The sequence below is a fragment of the Oncorhynchus mykiss genome, chromosome 7 (genome assembly GCF_013265735.2).
Source record: "Oncorhynchus mykiss isolate Arlee chromosome 7, USDA_OmykA_1.1, whole genome shotgun sequence".
Classification (NCBI taxonomy): domain Eukaryota; kingdom Metazoa; phylum Chordata; class Actinopteri; order Salmoniformes; family Salmonidae; genus Oncorhynchus; species Oncorhynchus mykiss.
In genome coordinates, this window is record NC_048571.1 from 46,334,839 (window position 1) to 46,362,034 (window position 27,196).

The 27,196-nt window shown below is 40.2% G+C and overlaps 2 protein-coding genes across 3 annotated transcripts in view; one reads left to right on the forward strand and one right to left on the reverse strand.

Moving 5' to 3' along the window:
* Positions 1–3,974: 3,974 nt before the first annotated feature.
* LOC110527877 (2-epi-5-epi-valiolone synthase) lies at positions 3,975–7,132 on the forward strand. Its single transcript, XM_021609459.2, has 5 exons — positions 3,975–4,307; positions 4,670–5,309; positions 5,803–6,039; positions 6,333–6,585; positions 6,704–7,132. Exons 1-5 carry the CDS (start codon positions 4,132–4,134, stop codon positions 6,778–6,780), a joined length of 1,383 nt encoding a protein of 460 aa, XP_021465134.2. The 5' UTR covers positions 3,975–4,131; the 3' UTR covers positions 6,781–7,132.
* Positions 7,133–7,149: 17 nt separating this feature from the next.
* Positions 7,150–27,196, reverse strand: part of LOC110527878 (microphthalmia-associated transcription factor-like) — a 32,975-nt gene continuing 12,928 nt past the window's right edge. Inside the window, exons 2-9 of one of the 2 annotated variants that reach the window (XM_036983363.1) lie at positions 10,938–11,165; positions 10,616–10,711; positions 10,326–10,428; positions 9,955–10,038; positions 9,516–9,569; positions 9,327–9,402; positions 9,049–9,196; positions 7,150–8,910 (exon numbers count right to left, since the gene is read on the reverse strand). In XM_036983363.1, the coding sequence (XP_036839258.1) occupies positions 8,521–8,910; positions 9,049–9,196; positions 9,327–9,402; positions 9,516–9,569; positions 9,955–10,038; positions 10,326–10,428; positions 10,616–10,711; positions 10,938–11,015 (1,029 nt within the window). In that variant the 5' untranslated portion in view covers positions 11,016–11,165 and the 3' untranslated portion in view covers positions 7,150–8,520. Of the gene's footprint in view, positions 8,911–9,048; positions 9,197–9,326; positions 9,403–9,515; positions 9,570–9,954; positions 10,039–10,325; positions 10,429–10,615; positions 10,712–10,937; positions 13,306–27,196 lie in introns of those variants that run through there. The other variant, XM_036983364.1, reaches the window with a different exon arrangement.

Below are 27,196 nucleotides of genomic sequence, written 5' to 3' on the forward strand. Positions count from 1 at the left end.
TCTATTTGTCAATAACAGCTGGTGTGCGATGTCTAATATTAAGGAAGTATTTCGAGGTATTACTCGCCTGAGTTATAGTACCTCACGATAAGCTGTAGACCACACTACCTATCAAGAAAGTTTTCATCTATATTTTTTGTAGCTGTCTATTTAACACCACAAACTGATGCTGGCACTAAGACCACACTGAACCAGAAGCGGTGCTCCTAGTAGCCGGGGACTTTAATGCAGGAAAACCTAAATTCGTTTAACCTCATTTCTGCCAGCATGTCACATGTGCAACCAGAGAAAAAATAACTTCCACCTTCACTCCACTCACAGAGACGCATGCGAAGCTCTCCCTCGCCCTCTATTTGGCAAATCTGACCAGTGACTCGCTCAATACGGAAATGGTCATATGACACGGATGCTACGCTACAGGACTGTTTTGCTAGCACAGACTGGAATATGTTCCCGGGATTCATCCAATGGCATAGAGGATTATAACACCTCAGTCACAGGTTTCATCAATAAATGCATCGACGACGTCGTCCCCACAGTGATCATATGTACATATCCCAACCAGAAGCCATGGATTACAGGCAACATCCTGCTATGCTCTCAGACGAACCATCAAACAGGCAAAGCGTCAATACAGGACTAAGATTGAATCCTACTACATTGGCTCTGACGCTCGTTAGATATGGCAGGGCTTGCAAACTATTACAAACTACAAAGGTAAACCCAGTCGCGAGCTGCCCAGTGATGGGAGCCTACCATACGGCTAAATGCCTTTTATGCTTGCATCGAGGCAAGCAACACTGAAGCATGCATGAGAGCACCAGCTGATCCGGGCGACTGTGTGATCGCACTCTCCGTAGCCGATGGAAGCAAGACCATTAAATAGGTCAACATTCACAAGGCCGCGGGGCCATACGGATTACTAGGACGTGTACTCAGAGCGCTGACCAACTGGCAAGATCTGGGGACCCATGCCAAACCTTTTCAATCTCCTGAGGGAGAATAGGCGTTGTTGCACCTTCTTCCCAAATGTCTTTGTGTGTTTGGACCATGATAGTTTGTTGGTGATGTGGACACCAAGGAACTGGAAGCTCTCGACCTGCTTCACTACAGCCCCGTCGATGAGAATTGGGGTGTGCTTGGCCCTCCTTTTCCTGTAGTCCACGATCACCTCCTTTTTCTTGATCACGTTGAAGGAGAGGTTGTTATCCTGGCACCACACTGCCAGGTCTCTGACCTCCTCCCTATAGGCGGTCTCATCGTTGTCGGTGGTCACTGTTGTGTCGTCTGCAAACTTAAGGATGGTACTGCAGTCATGCTTGGCCATGCAGTCATGGGTGAACAGGGAGTACAGGAGGATTTTGGGCTTTTAGCAAACGTTCTTATCTAGAGCTACTTATGGTCAGTGCATTCAACTAAGGTAGAACCAAATATCACAGTTATAACAAGAAACACATTTCTGTAACCGTTACTGAGAATGTTATTGTAGTGTTCTGCAATTTTTTTCTGTTGGTCTGAAAACTTTGAACATGATCATTGCCAGTTCTAAAGCTTTTGAAAAAGTTAACATAAGTGCATGTGACAAATGGGTGTAATAATACATATTCCATAATGCAATCTTCAGTTTGCTCCATTTTCCTATATATATATATATATATATATATATATATATATATATATATATATATATATATATATATATTTAAAGCAATGTGATATAATGCTTTCTTCATTTACATGTACATATACGGTTGAAATTTGCCCATAGAAATAATGACGAAAAATAAAGTATTTTCAAGGTCAGTCAAATTTGTATTTTCAATGTCCGGAGAATATGGATTTTCAACATCCGAAATAAAAGTATTTTTAACATCCGGAAAAGATGTATGTTCAACTTTCATCCAGAGACGAAAATGAACATAATTTCAACGTCTGGAAAATATGCATTTTCAACGTCATTTTGCTAACTGGGAATCGATTATGTGTAGACTATGTTCAAGTTTCCTGTCATCTTCCCAGCTGATATTTGCCCTCCTGCATCCTAAAGACAGCAACTATGTAGCCTAGCCTATCAACAACATCAGCTCATTCATGCCAGCCTGGTCTCATAGGCTAGACATAACATAGTAAATGTAAATCAAGGACACTTAAATTAGTATTATATGTTATGTTTGCTATGGTTACAAAGACAGATGGTTACTTAAGGCAAAAACGAAAGAACGGTGTTTGGTCGGGTGGATGGGTGGACGTATATCCAAAGGTTGCGAGTTAGAATTTCTTCTTGGACAACTATAGCGTTGTAGCTAATTAGCAACTATTTACTACTTTTTACCTACTTTGCATGTTAGCTAACCCTAACCTTAAGAAACCCTTTAACCTAACTCCTAAACTTAACCCTAACCCCTAGCCTTACATTAGCCAGCTAGTTAATTTTAGAAACCTAGCCAGAATTCGTAACATATTATACATTTGACATATTTGTAACATAGTGTACGTTTTTCTACTTTTCTAAATATTGTACATTTAGTAAATTCGTAACATATAATAAATACTAAGATATACTAAGTATTAGGGAATAACGTACAAAATCATACGAAATGCTCTGAAACCAGGTTGTTCATTCGAGTTTCTACAATCACTATGTTGGAAAGACCGACAGAGAAAAAAAAAGACTGACAGAGGCATTTCAAGGGTGTACGCTCGGCTACGCAACGCTGGGATAATAATACATTAAAACGTCAACATAATGACATTGTATCTCGACCATACCTTTGGCAGCGTGCATGGTGAATGCCCACGACGTTCGTAAGACAAAATGCACAACAAGTAGTCAACTCAGTTAGGTCCCACAAAAGCGGCTTGCGAAGCAGCAGAGACTCTCTAACGTTACCTAAAAACCCGTTTCTGTTTTGTAAATTGATTTTAATTGATGGCTTGCGAAACACGTCGAAACAACTATGCATTTTTCTTAGAAAACCGTTCCGCTCACGTGCCCGTTGACGAAGATTCTAACAGTAGCAAACTTTTAGTGTAAACCAACTAAATGTATTCTCCATAGTGAGGGTCTTTTTTACTGACATCGAGTGGGCACAAACCATTATTCTGTGTCAACGGAGCTGAAAGACTGCATACTTGCATGCCAAGTCATGCGCTCCTGTATCTGTCCTGCGACATTTGAACGTTACGAGCTGTCCCGTCGATCAGGCATCCACAAGTGCGACAATCCAAGTGTGTAAACAGAATTTGCTTGTAATACATGGCATCCACAAGTGCGAAAATCCAAGTGTGCAAACAGAATTGGCTTGTAATACAGTGGCTGGTAAGGTTGACCTGTGAACATGAATCTCGTGTCACAAACACACACTTTGTCTTGTAACTGTTTCTATAATTTAACATACATCAACTAAACTAAAATGTTATTACCTTATAGAAAATTTGGCACACACAAAAAAATGGTAGACTAGAGCTGATAGAAAGATGTCAAATGATCCCCCAAATCTTTCTCTCATGTTCATCAGTTACCCTACTGATAGCAGATTTCCTGGATATAGGAATCAAGACTGAATAGGGTCAGAAGTAGTTTAAATACATGATCCTCATATGCTGCCTACCAGCTATTCCATTTAAAATATATATTTTCCTGTGTAATACATGTTCATTTATTACAAATGTTTGTACCTTGCATTTTGCATATTTTGAGGGAATTTAAAGACTTGACTTAGATATAGATGTGTGATCACATGCAATTACACATTAAATACGTATTGAAGTATTGATGTGGAGTAAGAAACTGCTTGCAATTAATTGCATTGTTTAATTTATTTAAAAAGCCTTAATATTTTCTATATAAATGGTAATTCCCTCTTTACATAAATCTCTACCTTCTTTACGTCACTGAACCAAATTGTATAAGAACCGATCACGTGGGGCCACGTGTAAGGTCCGTGTAGGCTACATTTGAACCGTTTCAGGGTTTTGGTAACACTTTCGTAAGCGCACTGATCATTATAGCTCCTCCCTTGGTGATCTTCTGTCGAGTGGCGAGTATATATACAGACAGTAATAAGAGATGGATATGATGCTCTATTTCTTGACTCCGCATCTGTCACGCATTGTCTTCCTATTCATAAGATGTCGTATGTTGCAATCACCGGGAAGACACATGTGGAAGAGCCACTGCAATGCCACAATATAGCAGTGGTAAAGAATAACGAGTTTCATTTAGTTCAAGTCAATGGTACATGGAAACGCAAAACGGTAAAGAATTTTAATAAAAACTTGAAAGGTCGAGTATCAGCTGCCAAAATGTGAGTAAAACTTTTATGAAAATATAATTAAGGTCTGCAATTGATTAAAATGAATAAAAACGTTATACGGTATAAAAGGTATAACAAATCTGGTTTATGGTTTATACATCTAAATTCGTTCTTTCTTAGATCCACTAGACAGTGATATACAGTGAATATTTATTTCACCATGTGAAGAGTTGTCACGATGTTTACCCATCCAGACAACACTATCATAGTCATTTGCAAACACATTTCTTCCACATTATTTAGTTACCACCACAGAAAAGTGAAATGGTGTGAAGTTACATTTACCCCCAGGCTTTGTGCTCCAAACATATACTGTACAATTTGGCAACTCAAACAAATACATCATGTTCCAGCTATGAGAGCACCACGGAGCAAGGCACCTCCTGGACAGTGATCAGTCCCATCGTCTTCACCTACAAGGTGATTGAGTCCCTGGGCCTGCTGGACCCCAGCAACGACACCCTGCTCCTGGGCCACATCAGGGACCCCCAGCAGCAGGAGGCCCTGAGGAGCAGCATCAGCACCAAGCCCCTGAGGCGCTTCGTGGTCATGGACCAGACCGTCTACAACCTCTATGGCTGCCAGCTCACAGACTACTTTGAGGCTCGTAATGTTCTCTACAGGATCCTGCCCTTGACCACCACAGAGGAAAACAAGTCCATGGAGCTGGTGATGAAGATCCTGGAGGAGGTCCATAAGTTCTCCCTGGACAGACGCACAGAGCCCATTATTGCTATTGGTGGAGGGGTCTGCCTGGACATCGTGGGCCTGGCGGCTTCCCTCTACAGGAGACGCACCCCCTACATCCGTGTCCCTACCACCCTCCTCTCCTATGTCGACGCCAGCGTGGGGGCAAAGACTGGGGTGAACTTTGCCAACTGTAAAAATAAGCTGGGTGGCTACATCCCCCCGGTGGCTGCTTTCCTAGACCTGTCCTTCATTCAAACGGTTTCCCGAAGACACATCTCCAATGGGCTGGCCGAAATGTTAAAGGTAGAGTAGCGATGCCTGACAGCAAACACATATGGATTGGATATATGACTGTACATGAACTTAAAAATAGAATCCTTCACCCCTGCCTGTGTTTTGGTAAAAAAGCTGAGGGATGTAACCACTCGCAGCTTCATAGACCCGGCTATGGATGCAAGGACTGGCCATCCATGATATCAAACGTGTAGTTTTAACCATGTTTTGAGGCTATACGGTGTTTTGTTGATATTTACATTGTTTACAAACATTGGAGCTTGCATTTTGGGCTTTGATGGGTTATGACAGTTGAACTTAAAAATGCTTCATGAGCTTAGTTATCTTCTTTAACAAAAATCAATGGGTATATATACTTATTCAAAGTCCAAAAATGTGCAATCTGACTTTATACTGTAGAGAGCAATATATTCTTAGAGAATATGTTCATGCTCATTTGGCTCTGTAGATCTGATTTATGTACTATTTCGTGTAAATGTAATGTAAACATATGGCCCTACAGATGGCCTTGATGAAACACAGAGATCTCTTTGAGCTGTTGGAGACCCACGGTCCGTTCCTGTTGGACTCCAAGTTCCAGTCTGACAGCGGTCTTCATGGGGACAACAAAGACGCTGCCTCCGTGTCCACGCGCGTGGCCATAGAAGCCATGCTAGAGGAGCTGGCCCCCAACCTGTGGGAGGACGATTTGGACAGACTGGTAGACTTTGGTCACATTATCAGCCCAGAGCTGGAAATGGTACAGTAGAATCAATTATGTTCCTCTGCACCTTAAATAACCACAAAGCCAAATATTTACATGATCTACTGCATGTAACTGGGTTTGAACCATTATGTCACCCTGTCACGTTTGTCACCTCTTGTTCCATTTTGAGTGTAACTATGTGCCAAATGAGAATGGTGTCAAGTTTACTCACGCCTGTTCATGTTAGCTAGTGACTAGAAACGGTGTGGCTCTGTGCAACACTCCACTCTAGAGAGCTGTGCATGGATATAGTACTGAACACTGAACACTGACCCTCTTGATTGCAGAAGGTGCTCCCGTCCTTGCTGCACGGAGAGGCGGTCAACATCGATATGTCCTACATGGTGTATGTGGCCCATGAGAGAGGCCTCATGACAGAGGAAGAAAAGCTGCGGATTATAGGCTGCATGGTGGGGCTGGAGCTGCCTGTGTGGCATCAGGACGTTACTTTGGCACTGGTGCAGCACTCACTTTGTGAGAGGCTGAAGCACTCTGGTGGACTGGTCAGGATGCCTCTACCCATTGGCCTAGGGCACGCAGGTAAAGGAGATAGAAATGAATTTGTCAACGAGAGTTCAGCATATTAACAAAGATTTTTTTTAAATGCATATATATTCAAAGATGGTGTTAACAATCCCGTTCCTCTCTCCATCTGCAGAGATCTTCAATGACACGGGTGATGAAAGCCTGTACAGAGCGTTTGAGAAGTGGTGTGATGAGCAGCGACTACAGTGACCTGAACTGGTCACAAAGACTTTGTATTGCTGTAGATGATTTATGTTGAATGATTGAAATGATTGGAACAAGGATGTGTCATTTCTGCATGACACTTTGGCCCAGATATCTGGAATGCTCAACCATTTTTCCATAGTTGTAGATGATATTTGTTGGTGCTGTTGATTTTTCAGATTGACTTGATTTGATTGGAAATAGCATGTCCTGTCTTGTCATATTGAACAAAATCAACCCCACAGTTTTATTACTATGTTACAAAAAGGGATTTTCATCAAAACTGTATGTTTTATGACTTTGTATTGCTATTGATGTCACTTTTTCGTCTCCATTAAATCATTTTTAAGACCTTAAATCACTTTTGTCTTACATACATCATTACAAACACATTTTTAAAGCACAATGCGCTTTAATATTGCACAAAATATGTATATTGAGGCTCATTAAATGCATTTTTTAACTCCCCCTAACTTTTCTGAAATGAAAGGCACTTGTTCCAGAGCTCCACTGATACTAAATTGTATAATGTTTTCAGCTTACCTGCCACCGAAGATAACACAATGATAGACAGTACAAAAAAATCACTTCATACCTCTGACCCTCGTACACGGGTCCAGCAACCACATGATTAGCGCAAGTCGAGGACTGAGTGGCACAACACAATAAATAATAACATTCATATTCAGGTTAGGTCAGATAAGTGGCTCAGAAGACATGAAATAGGGGAATGTGTTGGTTACATCAACTACATTATTTTATAAATGGGCTAGCTCCTACAGTCAACCATCTTATAGAAAGTTATTTAAGGAAATAATATTAGTAATTATAAAGTAATATTAGGGATAGTATTTCAGTACTTCACATACAAGAACAATGCTGGCAGGTGCTCCTTCTGAGCTAAATAACTGTTTGAACTCTTCAAAATATTATCTTCATGTGCATTACAACTTTGTATGGGATAAGAGCACAGATGTAAATTATATGTTAATAGCCAGGGGAATAAAAATAAAAATCGATTCACTTAATTTAATACTTAATTAAAGACCTACTCAATAAAAAAACAAACTCCCAAAAAAATCACAAAATGTTTATATTTACAGTGTCGTTTTGTACAAATATCTTCACTTTAGCTATCACCATGTAGGGGAAAAAAGTCATTAAAAGGGCATTCATTGTTCCTGCAAGTTGTTTCTTATTCGCAAAAATAAAATTGTGGCTTTCAAACCATTGCTTCTGAATTTAATTTAAGGGTAAGAGGTATTAGCTCATCTTAAATGCTTAGTACAATGTTATTATCAGTTAATGAACAAAGTATTCAACTAAATATATATTTCTGTATGATATCATATACTGTCATAAACAAATGTTTTAAACTAATTTGACAAATAGTCATGACATGAGAAAAATATCAAATCTTGTCATGTTATTGTGCACTTTCTCTCAAATAATTCACCCATGAAAAGTTCATCTTATTGTACAGTAAATCTCAGCAGCCAGCTAAGGAGCAGAGTAGACTAATCTGAACCGTCCGATTTGGTTCCAGACAGAGACACAATGATATTGCAAAACAAACAAAAGCAAAATACAGAATGTCTGTAGACGAGGGAAGGAAAGCTGGAGGACATCTTAGGATGCCAGCACAGAAGTGTCTCATGGAATAGATCAATAGCAGAACCTAGTAATAACAATCACAGTAATAACAATATGCTAAAATGTGAGTGTGACTTGAGCTCGTGGGCAGTGCTAACAACCAGGATTATTCTCCTCCATGCTTGAGCTGCTGCTACGCCTGCTGCTGCTGTTGGAGGCGTCTGGAGACACGGAGGACAGAAGGGATGATATGGGTGACAGGGTGTTGTCTATTATGTCCTTCAGTTTAGTGGAGGCCTTGTTGGAGCCATAGGCCCCTGGTTCCCCTGCATCCAAAGGGCTGTCATTGAAGTGGATGGTGCCGTTGTTGAGGTCTAGTGTGGTGGTAGGGGACATGTCGGGGCCCGACTTCTGGTACAGGTCTGACGGACAGTCTCCTAGGATGGGCTCCTGCTTGATGGCTCGGGCCATCAGCTCAGAGGAGCAGAGGGAAGGGGACGGCACAACCGCAAGACCATGAGCCCGCGCCTGCATCTCCAACTCCTACACAGACACACAGAAAACACAAGAACACATAGATACTTATATTGGCTATACATTTCCAGAGGATTTAAGTATAACTTTTTTTCTTCTCAAGGTGCCCTTGTGGTACGCTCACTGGCTCCCTCTGGTGGTGCGTACCTGTATGCGGAGCATCAGATGGCGGTTGGCATGCTCCAGCCTCCTCTGTCTAAGCTCCAGCTCCTTGGCTCTCTGCTGCTCCCTCTGCAGCTTCCTGATGTAGTCCACCGAGGCCTTCAGAATGGTGCCCTTATTCCAGCGCATGTCCCTAGGGGACAGCAGGGGACAATAGTCTACAGTCAGTGCGTAGCGACTAAGCAGCTGATCCTTAAACTGCATGAGCACGTACGTCCTAGGGAGGACGGCAACATTTTTGGTCGATAAACTGGCCTACTCACGGATCATTTGACTTAGGAATCAAGGTTCCAAGCTCTTTGATTCGATCGTTGATGTTGAACCTCCTCCTTCGTTCAACTACAAGGTGAAGAGAAGCGGAAAAGCAGAAAATAAGGAGTGAGTTTTAATATCATGTGAGGGACACATGTATCCCAAATAACTGATTACTCCTCTTTGCCGAAGAAACTCACTTAAGTTGTGGTTGTCCTTTTTTTGTCTCTCCTTGGCCATCGCTCGGACCTCAGCTTCTGGCCGGAAGGGAAACACTTTTGAGTGGCAAGTGAAGGTGTCTTATTTCTTACCTACTCAAGATGATTTACAACCCTTTTCTAGCTAAACACCTTTCATGTAACCCATTGGGTATCTAAGCTACATTTCTACTGATACATAGATCTAATTTGTCAATACACACAAAATACTTTACAGAGGCAATTGTAAATACCTGCCTTTAATGCTGCCTTTCATATCACAAAAATATCCAATCTGAATCCCCACTGAATCCCCACTGAATCCCCACTGACATTTTGGTTCAGGTACGTTAATGAGCCACCATGAAAATAGTTTAATAATGTGTTTCAAAAAAGGAAATAAACAATCGTTTGAAAATGTGAAAATCTAGTGACAACGTACCAACTGGAAAGCCCTCGGGCCTTTGGTAGTTGTCAAACTGGCCACAGGATGCAGTCTTGTCAAGTATGTTCATCATGCCAGGAGCTTAAGTATTGGTAAATTATTTGTAATTTTTATTTTATTTATAGCTAACAGTATGTTATGCATTTTACAAATTGCACACAATATTGACGCATATAAGCTTCTTTAACTGTTGGTATTAGTATATCATTAGTATACTATTGGTACATCACTACGATGGTTTCATAAACAAAGTTTTTTTTTAAAGATCTATTTGTGATTTGACAGGGTTGACGATATTTAATATGGAGATGCTTGGCTGATGGTGTCTTGTAAATAATTGGTTGTTACTCGGCAGACCAAAAACGTACCTGAGAATTCCCTTTTTATGTTGGATAAACTACCAGGGCAGGCGTTACTGCTGGTAAGTCCGTGGTTTCCATACATGTCCAGAAGGTTACCAGATACAGGGAGCTGAGGAAAGGAACAGAGCATTCAATGATTGCAATGCAACATGTATTGATATTGATATTCTAAAGCATGCAAAGCTGTAGTTCCTTTTCAGTAAATGTGTTGTGTACCTTCCTGAAGATTAGAGTAATTGTTATTGCACTTTAACATTTGAAAAAGTTGTTATGTATTGGGAAGGATGTACATTTACAGTATTTGTAATCTGGAGTCCGGGGTCCATAAAGCCAAGAATATCATCATTATAACTGGTTTCCAAGCTAATAATGTCATCGATGACATCGTCCATCTGTAATAATAAAACAAAAACATTATAAACCAACCTAAAGTACCAGATTTGTATTCAAGTAATGTTCTGATAGACAACATTGAAAGATGTACCAGAAATCTATATGCATTTTGTACCCAGTTCGCCCATATTCCTGAATAAATCCATTGTGAGATCAAAATGAAAGAAAAAGAACAGTGGAAATGGTACATGCAATGGATCTCTGTGTCCTCTCTTTTATGCCTACCTCCTTCTCACAGTTTGAGGTGAGGGTCAGCAGGGCCATGGGGCTGTTGGGGGCAGTGCTGCCTGGGCCGGGGGGCATCCCGTGCTCTGGGGGTTGGCTGTGGCACTGCAGACTGCTGGCCTGGCTGCCAGGCTTACCCCCGAGGGTGGTGGACAGGTACTGCCTCACCTGCTGCCTTTGGGCCTGCTGGATGTGATACTTGGTGGGGTTCTCCAGATGGCTCTGCACCTTGGTGGGGGGAAATGAGAGACGTTTGAAGACGGCGGAAAATGTTTCCAAAGTTAGTTTTGTTCAGTGTCGGTAATGAGGTTCCTGGGGTTAGACCATCTCATCCTATGGAAACATATAGTTATCCAGTGAAATGTGGCTTTGCTCTTTGTAAAATGTCTCACAATTAAGATCTGTGAGATTCTGTGGATTGATCTTCAGACTTGAATGCATGTCTGAAGAGCAACACATGGATTGTACAATCATGAACAATAAACCAAACCTTTTCAATCACAGCCTCTAATTATACGCCCCTTTCTTTCTTCTACTCAATGACAGTGAATTATACAGTGCACCGAGGACAATGTCATGAATACAATGCATTTATTTATGTTTGTACAAATATAGTACATACATAAATATGACATTATACTAATACAAGTGACACTAACACTCATAGCAATACTGCATACTGATAGAAAACCAAACCCCCCCAAAAACAGTTGGTAATGGTAAAACTCACCTGGTAATGGCTGTATTCAAGCATCTCCAACATATTGTAATTTGTATGATAGTATGTATCAGATATCCCTTTTGTCTGGACAGTCAACTGTGAGAATACAAGGCTACCATGTGCAAACAAGAGGACAGGCTTTATCAGTTTAACTTATTAAAGGCAAACCCCTAATTAGTTATACAAGTTTGGAGACAGGGGGAGGGTACTAGGGCTCATCCTCTCTATGTTGTGTTGTTCTAGCTAAACTACGAATTTATGTCTTCACAGCGTTCATTTGACGTCAACATCTCCGTCTCACAAAGGACTCTTTCTGCTAGTGGGTTACTAGTTTCCAAATTGAAACTCGCTCCCGGCTAACTAACGTTTCATCTTTAGTTCCGCTCATCTAGTATAAAACATTATTTTTTCTGAGAACCCGGAATACAATTGACACCACTGTTCCATTACAAACATTGCGTAACAAAAAGATTAATCCAAAAATGTAGCAGGATTTTTAGAACAGACCATCCCACTACCAACTTTCGGATTGGTGTTGCGTGTTAAACCTAGTCTCCCAGTGGTTCCCAAATGGTGTGCCAGGATCCACTAGTCTACTAAGTCATAGCCCGTTCCTAGTTAGTCTGCAGCTTGACTAGGGTTAAAAAGAATAGGGGATCACAAATCCAGCTTAAAATTGATCACAGGCATGGCACAAAAGTAGAATCACTGCTGGTTTGACACCTTAGGAATATGACATTATCAGAAACAAATATTACTGTTTAATTAGGAAGATGAATATATGTCAATACAGTTTAATAGTTGATCTAGACCATTAGACCTGTATGCCAATAAAGTTCAACCCTGCTTAGAAAAGTTTCTGGCTTTCAGAAGACACGTGCCCATTCATGTTTCCAAAACCATGTCAAATATGAAAAAATAAAAGACACTGTAAGTAGTTGTATCTAACACAAGGGCTAACTGTACTGTATATAAATCAGTTGAGATCCCTATCAACCGAGAATATTATCTCATCCTCACACCCTTGTACAGGAAGATCATTTGTTTTGACAGCTTTTGGTCCGTCTCTACATGTACAAGCTATGAGCAGAGTGCCAACTGGGATTTCCACAATGCAAAAAAACTCAAACAGTTATTAGCTCATTTATAGAGCTATTCATTTATACATTTTTGGTATAGACAAGTGTGTTACTAAAATTGTTAGAAAAATCTTTACATTCTCAAATCGTACCAAAATTCCTCCCTAAAATCCACTACCAGAAATGTTAAGCTCACAACTGACCATTCGATTTTAACAAAGCTGGCCCATTATTCTGGGGCAGTCATTTAGTTAAAACTGCAGGGGTCATACCTGGAGCCAACACCTGTGATGCAGAGCAACCTGGTCTCAGAGCAAAACAAATGATACTTTACTAAAATCCATGCCATTCCATAGAGTACCACAGTATGTGTCATAATACCCATAAAACCTAGGAGTCAAACAAGGAAATGGTTCCAATCGTTTTCCCACCATACAATTTTCTCATAGGGGATTTTAGAAACACTTACAATAACGGCTGTGTTTTGAGTATGCTTACTCTGGCGTGACATTTTGATAACTGTGTAAATCTCTCTAGGACAAGGTGACTTTTATCAATATATTTGCCTGTATCCACTAGGCAAACATAACTTATTTTAAGTGTTTCTAAAATTCCCTATGGGAAAAACTAACGGTGGAAAAACGATTGGAACCATTTCCTGTTTGACCGCTAGGTTTTATGGGTATAATGACACCTCCACTATGGGGCTCTACTTTGTATGAAATGTTACTTTATCTTAGGTTACATTACATTGGCTTACTAATGAAATAGTGGTCGTACAATATAATACGAATTGCAGGATGTATAGTATCCTACGTCTTGATTGTTTAAGATGATATATTATGTTTGACTGCTTTAGTGTGATATATTACGCTCTACTGCTTTAGTATGATATGCTAGGGGGTAAGGTTAGGGTTAAGGTTAGGTTTAGGAGTAAGGTTAAAAGGTTAAGGTTAGGTTAGGGGAAGTGTTAGTTAAGATACAAAGTAGTTGCAGAGTAACTAAAAATAATAAAGTAGTTGAAAAGTTGCTAAATTCTGATATTGTCCATGATGAGATTCAAAAACGCAACCTTTGTGTTGGTGGACAATAGCGTTATATACCAACCCATCCACCCTGACCAACCAGCCTCCTTTTGTTTTTGCCTTACGTAACCTATGTTCATACCAAACGCAATATATCATACTAATTTGGGTGTCCCGGATTTACGTAGGCCAATGTAGTGTTATCTAACGTAAAGTAACATATCATACTAAATGGAGTGGCATGAATTTTTGTCAAATATACTAAGTTTTGCAGAGAACTGTGCAGAGCGCTGTAGCTAAGCCTATCCTAGTCTAATGTTGCAGACAACTCCTCCCTATCGCACCTAACATTTGTAATTAGACTCTCTTCTCTATCTACCTGTCAAAAACACCTTGTACCCTTAAGCGCATACAGTGGGCTGCTAGACATTGCTTTCACATAATGTTACTTGCCCTTTGAGCCATACACACCATATGCTACACGAATTGAGATGTAGTTCTTAGAAATAACCTTGAAAAAAGAGACCTGAACCTTGAAAATAAAAATGGAGATCCATAACATGAACATTGAATGTCCTTTTCTAATCTAGGAAATGCTGTTTATCAACCTGTTCAACGCTGTACACCATTACATCAAAAGGACCAACATTGTTCTGAATGGGTGTAAACTGAGAATGTACATTTTTACTCTTGGGAGAAGATCATTACATTATTTGCCAGTCACCAGTAAATGTGTATTTCTCTGACAGAAAATTCCAAAGAGATGAGGATACAAGACACTAAACTTCTTGTCGGGACATGCATATTTCCCCATTACATACTACCAATTACATACTCATGTAACTGACTAGAGGAGCATTCAAAAGGATGATGCTAACAGTGCCAGTTCTCAGAACAATTCCACAGATGTGGTCTATGAATGAGGTGACGAAGTTGGCGAACGAACTGCTTAGCCATGAGTCCAAATTGATGAGGATCCTCACATGAGATAAAGCCATATCAATAGCCCTCTCACAAACATGATGGATTAACATACCCCAAACCCTAAACATAGAGAGCCCAGCTAACAGATCTAGGGAGAGCAATGTTACCCGTAATGTTATCCGTAATGTTCCCCTAATGTTTGAGTGTCCAGTTTTCCGTTAGTTAGGGTAACATAAAACATTCTGAGAACCTTTTTTAGCATGTTTTAGTGTTAAAGGTAGGAGAACATTCCCTTAATCCCAAACAGAACTTATCTTGAACGTGGTTACAACAGTAATGCTCTAGGCAACTTTTATGGGACTTTGCAAGAACATTCATGTGTCCAGTACTCTGAGGGTTCGGAGAATATATTCCCTAGCCACTCTCCCAATAATGTATATCTCTAGGACGTGTTTATTGGGCTAGTGATAGTTATGCCCTGTCCAGAAGAAACCCTAACCCCTTCTCCCTAGGCACGTGTAGATCTGAAACGACTTGATAGGTGTAAGCAATAGGGTGAATGCACTATGAATGAAATCTCAGCTCTGTTAAAAGTACACTCAAGAAAATATTTTATTGATCAAAGTGATTCAGGAGTATCATTAAAACAGGTTAATATGCCCCTCCAAGATTAAACAACTACACAGAAAGCCCCTAAATAGAAGAAATAAGTACTGTGAACTAAGAGGCTATAAGATCAAATCCCAGGTCAGGATATGTTGAATAATAATTACTAATTGAACATGCATAATGTAATCATGTATGTCAAAGTGTGTCAAACATGTAAGTTGAAAACTTTGTATCTTATAAACACTGTGCGTATGAGTATCCCTAACCTGGAAAACAGACAAAGGGCTGTGAATCGATCAGTGATTCGCCAATCAGGGCCTTGATTGGCTCAGCAACAGTAATAAGACGTGATGTGTATTTATTTATTTTTGGACACATAAATATTCTTGCAATGTTCACGTGTCTAGAACATTAATATCTTATGTTCTGTGTATATGTTTGGTGGGACATTGATAGAATATTTTCCTAACCCTTGTACCCTTGTACACATGAATGTTCTTGCAATTTTCCCATGAAACATGTCTAGAACATTAATAACTTAAGAACTCAGAACATGGTAACCACGTTTTGGGTAAGTTCTATTTGACATTAAGGTAATGGTCTCTTGGAAACATTTCAGGCACACCACATTAGTGACCTAATGAGACTCTTAACTTCACTTTTGGATAAATAGCGTGCCCAATTTCAACTTCCTGCTACTCATGCCAGGAATATAAGATATGCATATTATTATTAGATTTGGATAGAAAACACTCTGAAGTTTCTAAAACTGTTTGAATCATGTCTGTGAGTATAGCAGAACTTATGTCGCAGGCAAAACCCCGAGGACTAACCGTTCAGAATTTTGTTTTTGTTGGTCTCTGAGTTCTCATTGACAAATGATATTTCTTAGGAACCTGTTTTCAGTTCCTACTGCTTCCACTGGATGTCACCAGTCTTTGGAATTTGGTTGAGGTTATTAACTTGTGCAATAAAGAAGTAGGCCATCTAGGAACTGTGTAACACTGTTGAGAGTGCGCAAGACGTGAAAAGTAGCGTTGGTTTGTTGTCTTCCTGTATTGAACACAGATAGACCAGTCTACAATTTGATCGATTATTAATGTTTAAAAATACCTAAAGTTGTATTACAAAAGTAGTTTGAAATATTTTGGCAAATTTTATAGGCAACTTTTGAAATATTTTGTGGTGATGTTGTGTTTTTTGGAAGCAGTTTTTTTCTGGATCAAACGCGTCAAATAAATGGACATTTGGATATATATGAACGGAATGAATCAAACAAAAGGACCAATTGTGATGTTTATGAGACATATTGAGGTGCCAACAAAATAAGCTCGTCAAAGGTAATGCATGTTTTATATTTTATTTCTGCGTTTTGTGTAGCGCCTGCAGGGTTGAAATATGCTACCCTCTTTGTTTACTATTGTGCTATCATCAGATACTAGCTTCTTATGCTTTCACCGAAAAGCCTTTTAAAAATCTGACATGTTGGCTGGATTCACAACGAGTGTAGCTTTAATTGAGTATCTTACATGTGTGATTTAATGAAAGTTAGAATTTTATATAATTTTTTTGAATTTGCCGCGCTGCATTTTCACTGTTTTTTGCCCAAGTGGGACGCAACCGTCCCCTATACCATAAGAAGTTCATCCTGATATAGTGTGCGTGTCAGGAGTGTGCGCTAGTGGGTTGGAATAAACCTTTGAACCTGCTTTGTCTTGGTCGAGAGGAGGAGATTCAGTTTATAACCAATGACATCATATTTAAAATATATAAACTGTTGTACATTGTTCTACGGGTAGCATGCTCTGAGAATAAATACTATTATCTAATTTTGATAAGACTGGTCTCTGTCTATTTTATGCAAATAAGAATCTTACAAATTCTTAGAAACAGACAGAGTGATTTTAATTGAATTGGTTAATGAACACGTATAGGAATTATGAAATTCCCTTGACAATTGGTCCTTCGAGCGGATTTCCAAACCTCTGTCGTCCGAAGGTATTACGCCTGAAAACCGTGCATGGGCGGGTCTTGACCCGTTATTTAAAGACCTGGCCTCTGAATTGGGGTTCAAAGAACAGGCCGGTATATACAGTGCCTTGCGAAAGTATTCGGCCCCCTTGAACTTTGAAATGACTAATGATGATAAATACAATCCACCTGTGTGTAATCAAGTCTCCGTATAAATGCACCTGCACTGTGATAGTCTCAGAGGTCCGTTAAAAGTGCAGAGAGCATCATGAAGAACAAGAAACACACCAGGCATGTCCGAGATACTGTTGTGAAGAAGTTTAAAGCCGGATTTGGATACAAAAAGATTTCCCAAGCTTTAAACATCCCAAGGAGCACTGTGCAAGCGATAATATTGAAATGGAAGGAGTATCAGACCACTGCAAATCTACCAAGACCTGCCGTCCCTCTAAACTTTCAGCTCATACAAGGAGAAGACTGATCAGAGATGCAGCCAAGAGGCCCATGATCACTCTGGATGAACTGCAGAGATCTACAGCTGAGGTGGGAGACTCTGTCCATAGGACAACAATCAGTCGTATATTGCACAAATCTGGCCTTTATGGAAGAGTGGCAAGAAGAAAGCCATTTCTTAAAGATATCCATAAAAAGTGTTGGTTAAAGTTTGCCACAAGCCACCTGGGAGACACACCAAACATGTGGAAGAAGGTGCTCCAGTCAGATGAAACCAAAATGTAACTTTTTGGCAACAATGCAAAACGTTATGTTTGGCGTAAAAGCAACACAGCTGAACACACCATCCCCACTGTCAAACATGGTGGTGGCAGAAACATGGTTTGGGCCTGCTTTTCTTCAGCAGGGACAGGGAAGATGGTTAAAATTGATGGGAAGATGGATGGAGCCAAATACAGGACCATTCTGGAAGAAAACCTTATGGAGTCTGCAAAAGACCTGAGACTGGGACGGAGATTTGTCTTCCAACAAGACAATGATCCAAAACATAAAGCAAAATCTACAATGGAATGGTTCAAAAATAAACATATCCAGGTGTTAGAATGGCCAAGTCAAAGTCCAGACCTGAATCCAATCGAGAATCTGTGGAAAGAACTGAAAACTGCTGTTCACAAATGCTCTCCATCCAACATCACTGAGCAAGGAGGAATGGGAAAAAATGTCAGTCTCTCGATGTGCAAAACTGATAGAGACATACCCCAAGCGACTTACAGCTGTAATCGCAGCAAAAGGTGGCGCTACAAAGTATTAACTTAAGGGGGCTGAATAATTTTGCACGCCCAATTTTTCAGTTTTTGATTTGTTAAAAAAGTTTGAAATATCCAATAAATGTCGTTCCACTTCATGATTGTGTCCCACTTGTTGTTGATTCTTCACAAAAAAATACAGTTTTATATCTTTATGTTTGAAGCCTGAAATGTGGCAAAAGGTCGCAAAGTTCTAGGGGGCCGAATACATTCGCAAGGCACTGTATGTCGATATAGGACTTGTTTTACTGTGGATATAGATACTTTTGTACCTGTTTCCTCAAGCATCTTCACAAGGTCCTTTGCTGTTGTTCTGGGATTGATTTGCACTTTTCGCACCAAAGTACATTCATCTCTAGGAGATAGAACACGTCTCCTTCCTGAGCAGTATGACGGCTGCGTTGTCCCATGGTGTTTATACTTGAGTACTATTGTTTGTACAGATGAACGTGGTACCTTCAGGTGTTTGGAAATTGCTCCCAAGGTCTTGGCTGACTTCTTTTGATTTTCCCATGATGTCAAGCAAAGAGGCACTGAGTTTAAAGGTAGGCCTTGAAATACATCCACAGGTACACCTCCAATTGACTCAAATTATGTCAATTAGCCTATCAGAAGCTTCTAAAGCCTTGACATCATTTTCTGGAATGTCCAAGCTGTTTAAAGGCACAGTCAACTTAGTGTATGTAAACTTCTGACCCCCTGGAATTGTGATACAGTGATTTATAAGTGAAATAATCTGTCTGTAAACAATTGTTGGAAAAATGACTTGTGTCATGCACAAAGTAGATGTCGTAACCGACTTGCCAAACTATAGGTTGTTTACAAGATATTTGTGGAATGGTTGAAAAACAAGTTTTAATGACTCCAACCTATGTTTATGTTAACTTCTGCCTTCAACTGTATATTTCTTAATTCCATTATTTTGCTTTTATATATGTGTGCATTGTTAGATATTACTGCATGGTTGGAGCTAGGACCACAAGCATCTCACTACACCCAGAATAACATCTGCTAAATTCGTATGTGACCAATAAAATGGTACTTAATTAAAAAAAAATCTGAGCCTAGAGGAAAGTCTTTGTTCTCAGGCCTAGAGGGATCCTAAGTCATTCCGCTACCCAAGAGTGGCCTTTACTGGTTCTAACAGCAGACCTATCAGCTTGCTGCCAGCTCTTAGAAAACTGAAGGGAGAAATTGTGTTTGATCAAATAGAATGTTTTTTCTTCGTAAACAAATTAACATCAGACTTTCACCATGCTTATAGAGAAGGGCACTCAACATGTACTGCACTGACACAAATGACTGATTGGTTGAAAGAAATTGAAAACAAGAAGATTATGGGAACTGTACTATTAGATTTCAGCGCAGCCTTTGATAATACTGACCATAACCTGTTGTTGTGAAAACGTATGTGTTATGGCTTTTCAACCTCTGCCATATCATGGATTCAGAGCTAAACTACATTACTAATTATAAGTGGGCACCAGCTCGTGGAACATCTCATTCCAAAATCATGAACATTAATATGGAGTTGGTCCCTCGTTTTCCGCCTCCACTGTTTTGGGAAGGCTTTCCACAAGATGTTGGAACATTGCTGCGGGGACTTGCTTCCATTCAGCCACAAGTGCATTAGTGAGGTCAGGCACTGATGTTGGGCGATTAAGTCTGGCTCGCAGCAGGTGTACCAATTCATCCCAAAGGTGTTTGACGGGGTTGAGGTCAGGGCTCTGTGCAGGCCAGTCAAGTTCTTCCACACTTATCTTGACAAACCATTTCTGTTTGGACAATGCTCTGTGCACGGGGGCATTGTCATAAAGTTGGAAGCATAGAATTGTCTGGAATGTCATTGCATGCTGTAGAATTAAGATTTCCCTTCACTGAAACTAAGGGGCTTAGCCCTGACCAAGAAAAACCGCCCCAGACCATTATTCCTCTTCCAACAAACTTTACAATTGGCACTAGCATTGGGACAGGTAGCGCTCTCCTGGCATCCTCCAAACCCAGATTTGTCCATTGGACTTCCAGATGGTGAAGCGTAATTCATCACTCCAGAGAACGTATTTCGACTGCTCCACCACTTCAGCACTCGACGGGCCTGTTCTGTGAGCTTGTGTGGCCTACCACTTCATGGCGGAGCCATTGTTGTTGTTTCCACTTCACAATAACAGCACTTACAGTTGACCGGGGCAGCTCTAGTATGGTGCCACGTTGGTGCCACGTTGAAAGTCACTGAGCTCTTTAGTATGGGCCATTCTACTGTCAATGTTTGTCTATGGAGATTGCATGGCTTTTTTGTACTTGATTTTATACACCTGTCAGCAATGGGTGTGGCTGAAATAGCCGAATCCACTAATTTGAAGGGGTGTCACATACTTTTGTCCATGTAGTGCATCTATCTAATAGAACTGAGGGTTTTCTTTAATGGAAGTTTATCTAATTTCAGACATGTAAAGTGTGGTGTACCGCAGGGCAACTCTGTAGGCCCTCTACTCTTTTCTGTTTTTACCAATGACCTGCCACTGGCATTAAACAAAGTATATGTGTCTGTTCATGTATGCAGATGATTCAACCATAAACGCATGAGCAACCACAGCTACTGAAGTCACTGAAACCCTTAACAAAGAGTTGCAGTCTGTTTTGGAATGGGTGGCCAGTAATAAACTGGTGCTGAACATCTCTAAAACTAAGAGCATTGTGTTTGGTAGAAATCAATCCCTAAGTTCTAGACCTCAGCTGAATCTGGTAATGAATGGTGTGGCTGTCGAACAAGTTGAGGAAACTAAATTACTTGTGCTACTTTAGATTGTAAACTGCCATGGTCAAAATATATACGTTCAATAGTTGCAAAGATAGGGAGAGGTATGTCTGTATTAAAGAGATGCTATGCTTTTTTGACACCACACTCCACAAAGCAAGTCCAGCACACTAGTTTATTCTTACCTTTATTATTGTCCAGTCATATGGTCAAGTTCTGCAAAAAATACCTAGTTATGCTGCAGCTGGCCCAGAACAGAGCTGCACGTCTTGCTCTTCATTGTAATCAGAGGGCTAATATTAATACTATGCATGCCAGTCTCTCTTGACTAAGAGTTGAGGAAATACTGACTGCGTCACTTCTTGTTTTTATAAGAAATGTTAATGTGTTCGAAATTCCAAATAGTTTGTATAGTCAACTTGCACACAGCACTGACACACACACTTACCCCACCAGATATGCCACTAGGGGTCTTTTAACAGTCCCCAGATCCAGAACAAATTCAAGGAAACATACAGTATTATACAGAGCCATGAGTGCATGGAACTCCCTTCCATCTTATACAGTGCAAGTGAACAGCAAACCTGGTTTCAAAAAACAAATAAAGCAACACCTCACAGCACAATTCTCCCCCATGTGACCTACTGGTTGTGTGTATGTACTGACATATCTGTGCAACTGATAGATGCCTAAAATGACATACCCAAATCTAAATGCCTGTAGCTCAGGACCTGAAGCAAGGATATACATATTCTTGATACCATTTGAAAGGAAACACTTTGAAGTTTGTGGAAATGTGAAATTCATGTTGGAGAATATAAAACATTAGATCTGGTAAAAGATCATCCTGTTTGAAATGCAAGAGAAAGGCCACAATGTATTATTCCAGTTTAGGCGCAATTTAGGTTTTGGCCACTAGATTGCAGCAATGCACGTGCAACATTTTTGACTGATCCAATGAACCACTGCATTTATGTTCAAAATGTTGTATAAAGTCTGCCCAAAGTGCCTAATTGGTTTATTGATACATTTTCAAGTTCACAACTGTGCACTCTCCTCAAACAATAGCATGGTATTATTTCACTGTAATACCTACTGTAAATTGGACAGTGCAGTTAGATTAACAAGAATGTAAGCTTTCTGCCCATATCAGATATGTCTATGTCCTGGGAAATGTTCTCGTTACTTACAACCTCATGCTAATCACATTAGCGCACGTTAGCTCAACCGTCCCATGGGGGTTAACCGTATGTAAAATATAAAGTATTTTGTCTGTAATGTCTTTTTAGTTACGCGTCAGACCCTAGTAAGATTAGCTGTCGCCATTGGCGTCGGCTAATTGGGGATCCTAATAAATCAAATCAAACTTATCGCAGGCATTTTGCTGATATCGTTCATTGCAATAAGTAGCCTACACCAGAGAAATGTCAAGTTTGAAATTAAATAAGTTTGCTAATATGGCTGATTGTTAATGGGACAATTGATGGCTTCAACCATCAAACTAGTAGTAGTAGTTTAAAGGATAGCTAAAAAAAAAACTGTGGTGCAGATTAATGTTCTAAACATATTTTCTTATTGTTATCGCATCAATTCAGGCAATTTATTGCGATATGGATTCTTGTCCATATCATCCTGCTAGCCAACTTAGCTAAAGCCTATAGGGATATGTTTTTTTATTTATTGTATTTTTTATTTAACTTTTATTTAACTAGGCAAGTCAGTTAAGAACAAATTATTGTTTACAATGGCGGCCTATCAAAAGGCAAAAGGCCTCCTGCAGGGATGGGGGCCTGGGATTAAAAAAAATATATATATATAAATATAGGACTAAACACACATTACAACAAGAGAGACAACACAACACTACGTAAAGAGAGACCTAAGACAACAACATGGCAAGGCAGCAACCCTTGACAACACTGCGTGGTAGCAACACAACATGACAACAACATGGTAGCAACACAACATGGTAGCAGCACAAAACATGGTACAAACATTATTGGGCACAGACAGCAGCACAAAGGGCAAGAAGATAGAGGCAACAATACATCACGCAAAGCAGCCACAACTGTCAGTAAGAGTGTCCGTGATTGAGTTTTTGAATGAAGAGATTGAGAAAAACCTGTCCAGTTTGAGTGTTTGTTGCAGCTCGTTCCAGTCACTAGCTGCAGTGAACTGAAAACAGGAGCAACTCAGGGATGTGTATCCTTTGGGGATCTTTAACATAATGTGACTGGCAGAACAGGTGTTGTATTTGGAGGATGAGGGCTGCAGTAGATATCTCAGATAGGGGGGAGTGAGGCCTAAGAGGGTTTTATAAATAAGCATCAACTAGTGGGTCTTGCGACGGTATACAGAGATGGCCAGCTTACAGAGGAGTATAGAGTGCAGTGATATGTCCTATAAGGAGCAATGGTGGCAAATCTGATGGCCGAATGGTAAAGAACGTAAGTTCATGAAGTTAATGTAAAGGACGACACGTTGCTTGCTTAACCTTTTGCGTGTGGGGGGCAGTATTTTAGTTTTTGGCTAAAAAAACGTACCCATTTGAAACTGCCTATTTCTCAGCCCCAGAAACTAGAATATGCATATAATTGTCAGATTAGGATAGAAAACACTCTAAAGTTTCCAAAACCTGTAAAAATATTGTCTGTGAGTATAACAGAACTGATATTGCAGGCAAAAACCAGAGTAAAATCCAATCAGGAAGTACCTCTTATTTTGAAACCTCTCTGTTCCTATGCATGCCTATCCTCCATTTAAAGGGATATCAACCAGATTCATTTTTCTATGGCTTCCCTAAGGTGTCAACAGTCCTTAGACATAATTTCAGGCTTTTATTTAGAAAAATTAGCGTGAAAGATCACATTGCGTAAGTGGATAGGTGGGGGCTCTCAGAGTGAGATTTGCGCTACTGAGTAAAGCGGCCATTGTTTCTCCCGGTGTTATTGAAAAACCTACACACCCGGTTTATATATTATCGAATATATATTTTAAAAACAACCTGAGGATTGATTATAAAAAACATTTGACATGTTTCTGTGGACATTATGGATATTATTTGGAATTTTCGTCTGCGTTGTGGTGACCGCTCTTTCCTGTGGATTTCTGAACATAACGCGATAAACAAACGGAGGTATTTTGGGTATAAAAATAATCTTTATGGAACAAAAGGAACATTTGTTGTGTAACTGGGAGTCTCGTGAGTGAAAACATCCGAAGATCAAAGGTAAACGATTCGTTTGATTGCTTTTCTGATTTTCGTGACTTAGCTACTTAATGCTTAGTGTACATAATGTTTTGTTATGCTATCGTTAAACTTACACAAACACTTGGATTGCTTTCGCTGTAAAGCATAATTTCAAAATCTGAGACGACAGGTGGATTAACAAAAGACAATATTGCACTTGTGATTTCATGAATATGAATATTTTTTTGTAATATTATTTGACTGTGGCGCTATGCTATTCAGCGGTTGCTGACGAAAATGATCCCGCTAACGGGATGGGTAGCGTCAAGATTAAAGAGTACCGTTTGCCAATGATTCAGCTCATACCAAGACTCAAACTCAGGACCTCGCAAACACACGTGACCGCCCTCCTGAAGTGTTCCAACCCAATGTGCTATTGAAAAAGGCCTTCTTCAATTGATCAAGGAGTGACACTTCAGGCTAATGAGTGAGTTTCACAGATCTCCATCTGTGACACTAATACAATTCTTCAAGATCCAGCAAGGTTACTCATCAAAAGAGCGTAGTTTGTGATGAGAACCTTGTCTGAGGCCTGAAGACGTATTAGTTTGATGTGCTACTTTGTGTTAGACGTGTTAGTTTCAAGTCTCCGACAAGGTTAGTCATTATAATGTTAACATGTGTCTGACTGGGTTAAGACTGTGTTAGCCTGTTGAGCTAAAGCCTAGGCATTGGTCCTGTGACTTGGATGGGGATCTTCAAGGAGGAGGTCAAAGGGGGCTGAAGTGTAACACAGGTGGTTCCGTGACCATGCTTGTGCGATGAGTAACTTGTCTTTGATCTGAAAAGTTGCATATTCTGGCACACAGGAGACCTGGGTTAGTGTTTAGCAGAAGGAACTGTGCACCCCATTTAATGAGAGTACAACAGAGGTGGTTTGGTGATCCATGCATGTGATGAGTAACCTTGCCTGAGACCTGAAGACGCGTTAGTCTTTTTTGTGACACTCCCTTCTAACGCTGCCTGCGATCATCATAGTGGGAAACAGAAGGCTAATTCATATTCCAGAGTGTCATAGCTTTCAGGAATGGGGTCATAATAGTTTATAGACAAAACAGTTAAAATTCTATAGCCAAATTCATATCTATGTTAAAGGTATGGTCTGTCACTTGTGATCAGAAGAATGGACTGTTGTTGGAAAAAACAAACAAACAATCAAAGTACACTAAATTGACAAATTAGTGGATTCGGCTATTTCAGCCACACCTGTTGCTGACAGGTGTATAAAGCCACAGCCATGCAGTCACCATAGCCAAACATTGGCAGTAGAACGGCCTTCCTAAAGAGCTCAGTAACCTTCAACGTGGTAACGTCATAAGATGCCAGTTTTCCAACATGTCAGTTAGTCAAATTTCTGCCCCGCTAGAGCTGCCCTGATCAGCTGTAAGTGCTGTTATTGTGAAGTGGAACCGTCTAGGAGCATCAACGGCTCAGCCGTGAAGTGGTAAGCCACATTAGCTCACAGAACAAGACCGCAGATTGCTGAAGCGTGTAGCACGTACAAATCGTCTGTCCTCAGTTGCAACACTCACTACTGAGTTCCAAACTGCCTCTGGAAGCACTGTCAGTAAAATAACTGTTTGTCAGAAGCTTCATGAAATGGATTCCCATGACCGAGCAGCCGCACACAAGCCTAAGATCACCATGCACAATGCTAAGCATTGGCTGGAGTGGTGTAAAGCTTGTCACCATTGGACTCTGGAGCAATGGAAACACGTTCTCTGGAGTAATGGATCACGCTTTACCATCTGGTAGTCTGACGGACAAATCTGGGTTTGGCGGACACCAGTAGAATGCTACCTGCTCGAATGCATAGTGCCAACTGTAAAGTTTGGTGGAGGAGGAACAATTGACCTTGACTGATCTGCACAAAGCCCTGACCTCAACCCCATCGAACACCTTTGGGATGAATTGAAACTCCGACTACGAGCCAGGCCTAATCGCCCAACGTCAGTGCATGACCTCACTGCTGCTCTTGTCTTGTTGCTAAATGTAACCAAGTCCCTGCAACAATGTTCCAACATCTAATGGAAAGCCTTCCCAGAAAAGTGGAGGCTGTTATAGCAGCAAAGGGGGACCAACTCCATATTAATGCCCATGATTTTGGAATGAGATATTCGACAACCAGGTACTAAGCTCATAAGGCACGTACGTATAAGTTACATAATTCAAAAATCAATGCGTATATATCTTCAACAGAAAAAAATCTTAGATATTGTGCCTTTAGAACATTTCACAGATGGGACGTATACTCTTATTGACCCCTTCTTCCCTTGGACTGTGATATCTTAAATGCAGGGTTAAGATAACCCAGCAAGCACATTTGGTTCATTGGAAGTTGTGTGAACATATGTTTTTGGTTTATCATTGGTTGCGAGAAAGAAGCCATAGTACTGACAGGTAAAACTGAACATTTTTTTAAATGCTCTGAAAACAGAAGGGAACATTTAGCCTGTTCTGGGAACACTATTTTTAGGTTGCAAGAAGGTTCTGAGAATGTTTTACTCTTGTTCCTTGAAAGTGGTTTAATCAAAGCTCTGAGAACGGAAGGATGGTTATTTGCAGGTTTTTGATTAACTTCCTTAAAACTTTCACTGAATGTTTCAATAAGACTTGAATAACACCGCCACAGTGTAGCTTATTTTGGAAATTGTCTGGGTAGCCAT